The sequence below is a fragment of the Diadema antillarum genome, unplaced genomic scaffold (genome assembly GCF_040938485.1).
Source record: "Diadema antillarum isolate AM-2024a unplaced genomic scaffold, OU_Dant_1.0 seq00000980_RagTag, whole genome shotgun sequence".
NCBI classification, from domain to species: domain Eukaryota; kingdom Metazoa; phylum Echinodermata; class Echinoidea; order Diadematoida; family Diadematidae; genus Diadema; species Diadema antillarum.
The window spans coordinates 151,811-157,504 of record NW_027271820.1 but is presented as its reverse complement, the minus strand read 5'-3'; the positions used below and the strand labels follow the sequence as shown (position 1 = coordinate 157,504).

Genomic DNA, 5,694 nt, shown 5'->3' with positions numbered 1-5,694 from the left:
AACAAAGCGATCCTAATAAAAGGTGGGACCGATCTTTTATTATGACTGCTTTGTTTTACTTTGTTTTGGATGTCTCAACCGTTCGAAGCAAATTTTCATCAAATAGAATAAAATGGTATGCTCCTTACTATTTCATGAGTGTTTGTTTGGTATCTCGCAAAAAGTTAAAAGCCCAATTATTATCTCTTTAAGATCTATAATGTTTGTTTTATGTCATAAGTGCTGTCTGGGGCAAATTATTTGTATAGGGCCCCATTTCTCTCTCTCTCTCTCTTCTTTCGATCTTTAAAATAACAACAACAACAACAACAATTATTATCTCCACCAACATCCCTTTAATGTTCTCCTCTCACCAAGCGCGGCAGGTTGCATCTCTCAGGGGAATAGGATCTTTTTATTTTTCAGATGGGTAATTTAAACCCCACCCTCCCCTCCCCCCCCCCCCCGCCCCTAGGATAATGCACAAGAACAATAGCATTATCGAGGAAGCATTAAAGGGATCGTACAGTTTTGGTTGAGACCTAATTTCAGGCAGGTTTCTAACAATTTTTGGTGAGATAATGAGAAACCTTTTCCGAAATATAAAAGAGCATGTAATTCCAAGAGGAATTCAACGTTTTAAACGAAAACTGGCTATGAATTCGCTGGGATATCCAAAACAGAGCTATCCTAATAAACGGTGGGTCCCAACTTCTATTAGGATTGCTTTGTTTTACTTTGTTTTTGGATGTCCTTGCTATTCCAAAACCGATTTTCATCTAATCAACTGAAATCATTTAAGGATACTATGCTGTGTATTATTTCATAAGTGGTTTCTTGATATCTCATCAAAAGCCAATTCTTCATCTCCACCAATTCTATATCATCCCCTTAAATTGCTATATGTCGTGACTGTTTTTAGCTTCATAACAATTGCTACATATTTTTCTTGCAGATCTTCTCAGCCAATGAGGATCAAGACACGGTGGTGTACAACGGCCTTCCTGAGCCACACGTTTGCCGCTTCGTGCAGGTCCATCCGGTGTCCTGGTACTTTTACCCCTGCATGCGCATGGAGCTTTATACTGCAAATGTCAACTCCGAAACTTCGAGTAAGAAGGCAATAAATGCAGTAATTATGTCGTTCTGTTTTATTTGGTGCTTCCAGAACGTTTGTCTTTAAAAGTAATAAAAAAAATGGTAAATGGTAAAAGACTTTGGTCCGTCTTGCATTACGTACGTATGTGTAACCGAGTTTAAGTTGCATTGGATGTTGATTAGAGTTTGCATTTACTAAGTGGATGTACAGTTTGATCATTACACCTTCTCTTTTCCCTAAATTAAGCGATACGTAAATCATCACGTCACAACATTGCAATTTATAATGATATTCGATGGCCCAATTTATTGAGGGTCTGTTGTTATAGGTGAGCAGATAGTACGGTGACTGTTATAGTTACGGTAGCCACACTCTCCTAATCGTCTCCCCCTTCACCGCTTTCTTCTCATCTCTCTTATCCTTCCCATCTTCCTCCGCTTCTTCCTCCTCTTCCACCTCTTCCCCTCCCTCTCCTCCTCTGACTCTATCATCCTCCCTCCTTCTCAACCTCCTCTTCCTCCTCCTCCTTCTCCTCCTCCTCCTCCTATTTTCCCTCTTCCTCTTGCCTCTCCGCCTCGGGAGTCCCCCTCTTATCCGTTTTTTGTTCACCTTCACCTCTCCAACCTCTGTTCTTTCTTCATCTCCTTCCCATCCTTCTTTCATCCTGATCTTCTTCTTCCTCCTCCTCCTCTTCACTCAACCAAGGTCCAACATCACCCGCATCACCACCTGATGTCAGCACCTCGTTATCTACAACATCCAGGCCTTGTAGTCCCCTTGAGGATGTTATTGGTGACTTGGCAGATCAAGGAACCCAGGGTGCAGTATTGCGGTTGCTCCTTTCAAACCACGAATTATATTTATGTTGTTTTGTTCTATTTGCTATTCATTTATCAAGTTTATCACGTATTGTATTCTGTGAGCAGCCGTTGCCATGTTCACTGAGGTTGACTTTTCTTTGTTTCCACAAAAGGGTCTGCCCTGCTTTCCATCAATTTCTGAATCTATTCACTAAATACGCTTTTAATTTGTGACTCCAAGGTCCTTGATCTAGATGATTTATAAAGAGAAAGCAATGTTGATATTCATCTATAGTTATGATCGAATTATTATTCTTATAAAGTTTACAATTACAATTGAATACTGTACATACATGATGGACATTTATAAATAATGTTTGTGTGTTTGAATCGACTGTCACAAGACAATTTCACTTTATACAGCCAAATAATTATAGTTCTCAGAAGGGCTCAAAATTCATCTTTCACCATTAAGTGGCTTGCGCCACACTTCGAAAAGGTCTCCTGAGAAACTGATGCATTTTGCCTGGATAGTGAGCTGTTGTTGAGTATTTCGTGATCAAAGGAGTAGATGATTTGGATAATAATCATACATACCATCTTCATTTCTGAAGAGCCATCTCAACTCAGTAGTAGAAAGGCAGAACTATATGTGATGACGGATCGTGCCATAGCAATTGTATTTTCTAACAAGCTCCATTCAACTAATACTCCCAAAGCGCAAAAATCTGTGGAAACCGCAGCGGCCTGTGGCATGTTTTGTCGATAATCGATACAATAGTGATTGATTATGTAAATTTAAGCAGCGCAAACTTTTGTGATTACTCCTAAGTTCTTTCGTTTCTTCTAAGGTTATGGTTGGTAAAGTGTCTGGTTTTGTGGATGTTGTTAGTTTTTATTTGCATAACCAGTATTCTCTTCTTTCAATTTTTCGTCCAGGAATCCCCTCGTTCGCAGAAGCGCTTGGGATGGAGAGTGACGTCATCCCGAATTCAAGCATTACGGCGTCTAGCCGGTGGTCTCATAATCTCAAACCCGAGAGAGGGCGACTAAACGCCAATTGGGGGTGGGCCCCGAAAAATGGAAATAATGAATGGATCCAGGTAAAGTGTATACCAAACAAACAAACAAACTGACGAGCAAAAAACAAACAAACAAACAAACGTGCGAATAAACAAACCAAAATTTGATAAAAATATTTCAAGATTTCGGACAGAGTTACACAAAAAAGAAGAAAATTTACCAAACGGTAGTCAGTAGTTCCAATGAAAGCCAAAAGAAGGAAATTTGTAAGAGTGATGTCAATCACACACCATACGGTGGCGGTTCATGTCGAACCAACAAAGCATATAAAACAAGTAAACACATTTCTTACGCGCGTATCACGACACTGTTTCACAGGTTTTAGTTGACTTTAAATTTCCCTTCCGTTCTTAACTGTTTATACGATGATTGGTATGTCTTCACTTAAAAAAAAAAACACACACAGGTCAAACTCGAGAATCCGACCTGCATAGTTGGACTAGCAACGCAAGGTGTTATATTGGCAAATCCCGAGTGGGTAACTGGGTACAAGGTTGGATGCGGACTCCAGGTACAGAGCATCGTCATGGTGACAGAAAATTCATCGGATGGAATCTCAGAGAAGGTAATGACAACTCTTTTTTTCATGAATGTCTTTTTCGCTGTTCCTATCTTAGGCAGCAAAAGGATGTGTATGATTAAAAAAAAATGAGAAACAACAATCTGTCTAGGATCTGTCTCTCTGCTTGTCTCTAACTCTCACTCTCTCGTGTTGCCCGTGTGATCAGTAGCTGCAGTCAAAGCGACGTACGTCTCCTACGATATAAATAGGCCCTGAAGGAATATCATGGAGATGCAACTCATGGACAAAGAATGTCACTGAAATACATGTGTACACTAATATCCGAGAAAGACAAACAAAAATGACAGTAACGATTTGCTCAATCCATAATGAAATATCCCTAATTGTCCTTCGGATATTTCATCGGTCACTTTGGCCCCCTCGGCACCGCAAAGTGTCGGTAAAAGTTACCCCAATAGGAGCTGACAGTGCAGTAAATGGGGTCTTCGGACATCTTTGGAAGACACCAGGTCATCTGATACTTCATCAGGTTCGATGTGCTTTTTTTTTTTGCTTTTATTTGACACATCTAAAACTAACGTTTATACTGTATTTAATCATGATTTATAGTTGAATTTGAAAGAACAAAGATGGCGGTGCATGGATGAATCTACAGCCAACCGCCGTGCTGTCGAGGATGTTATAACACCATTTCGTTTTTCTTGCAGATCTTCTCAGCCAATACGGATGAAGACACAGTGGTGTACAACGGCCTTCCTGAACCACACCTTTGCCGCTTCGTACGGGTCTATCCTGTGTCGTGGTCTGTGCACCCCAGCATGCGCATGGAGCTTTACACTGCAAGAGTCTGAATTCAAGGACAGATAAGCATCGTTGTTTTTTCATTTCATTCTGATATTTTGTATTGTCATAATAGAGCCTCTATCTGTAAATATGACGATGCAAATTTCATGAAACGGATGGATCCATAAGTATCTGAGATGCATTTGCAATTAAGTGCTCTTGATCACAGTTTACATTTTCCACTTAGTTTTGAGCAGAAACATACGTCCTTAATCTTCTTTCTCAGAGATCGCTATAAGTCACCACATCAAAGCATTCCCTTGACGTTGACGTATAGATAAGAGACACGTTTCACCCAAATCTAAGAAATACTGGACGTGAAACCTAGTATGGAAAAGGAGGTACTATCGAATAGTGCCTCCTTGAAAGGATAAAAGGTTTGATCAGTGCTACCTTTTTTTTCAGAATATAAAGTGGTTCGGTAACTCCAGGTGTTAGAACGTGGCTCGATATGTCAAAGCAAACAACAAAACAACAACAACACAAAAACAAAACCGAACGATACGCTCAACTTAATCATGACCGATATTCGAGGGATTTGAATAGTACTAATTTTCCATCAATCTTACATTCACAGCTCTGTAAATGGAGGTACTCTGCTTGTAGAGTTGGAGTTGTGGTCAATGATTTCTGAAAGGTCATCATTGCCGACACTTCAGTCATTAAGAGAGTCATATCTGGAAAGGGAAACAGAAAATCGATTGATCACAGAGCAGATCAGACTGTAACTTACGTCCCCACCCACACATATGCCGACAGTGTGTATAGAAATCACTCTCAGGTCGGGCGGTCAGTCGGTTGCAAAACTTGTGACTCGACCTAATACTCTCTCATTTATTGAGCAAGCTGACCTCAAATTTGGTATGTGAAACTGCTATCATATCAAGTAGGTGGGCAAGACATCTTTTCTATCATTATGGATCTATGCGTAACCATGGTAACGGCAAATTCTTTATAAAAAAACACGCAAAATGCTGTGGCTCGACCTGATCTTTCTTTTTTGAGCAGTTGACCTACAATTCAGAACGTGTGACTGCCACTATAGGTACATGTTGAAGGCACCTTAAAGGACAAGTTCACCTTTATAAACATAAGGATTGAGAGAATGTAGCAATATTAGTAGAACACATCATTGAAAGTTTGAGGAAAATCAGACAATCCGTTCAAAAGTTATGAATTTTTGAAATTTTTGTGCAGCAACCGCTGGATGAGAAGACTACTGCAGTGTATGAATAACTTGCGTACAACAATATAAGGAAAATATAAAGAGAATTTCACAAAATTCCATCTTTTGAAAAAAGTACACGTTCCCCTGACTCGTTACCGACAAATGTTATGGGCAATATTATTCCCCCTGCCTCTAGAAA

General features: G+C 39.8%; 1 protein-coding gene across 1 annotated transcript; it reads left to right on the top strand.

Moving 5' to 3' along the window:
- Positions 1–1,861: 1,861 nt before the first annotated feature.
- LOC139742103 (neuropilin-1-like) lies at positions 1,862–4,335 on the top strand. The gene is made up of 4 exons (XM_071652674.1): positions 1,862–1,910; positions 2,818–2,981; positions 3,368–3,526; positions 4,192–4,335. Exons 1-4 carry the CDS (start codon positions 1,862–1,864, stop codon positions 4,333–4,335), a joined length of 516 nt encoding a protein of 171 aa, XP_071508775.1.
- The last annotated feature ends 1,359 nt before the right edge of the window (positions 4,336–5,694 follow it).

Excerpts from the sequence above, each read along its gene's own strand:
- LOC139742103 (XM_071652674.1), top strand. The coding sequence starts at position 1,862 with ATGTTATTGGTGACTTGGCAGATCAAGGAACCCAGGGTGCAGTATTGC. Across the intron at positions 2,982-3,367 it reads GAAATAATGAATGGATCCAG|GTCAAACTCGAGAATCCGAC; the intron begins GTAAAGTGTATA and ends AAACACACACAG. Across the intron at positions 3,527-4,191 it reads CGGATGGAATCTCAGAGAAG|ATCTTCTCAGCCAATACGGA; the intron begins GTAATGACAACT and ends TTTTTCTTGCAG.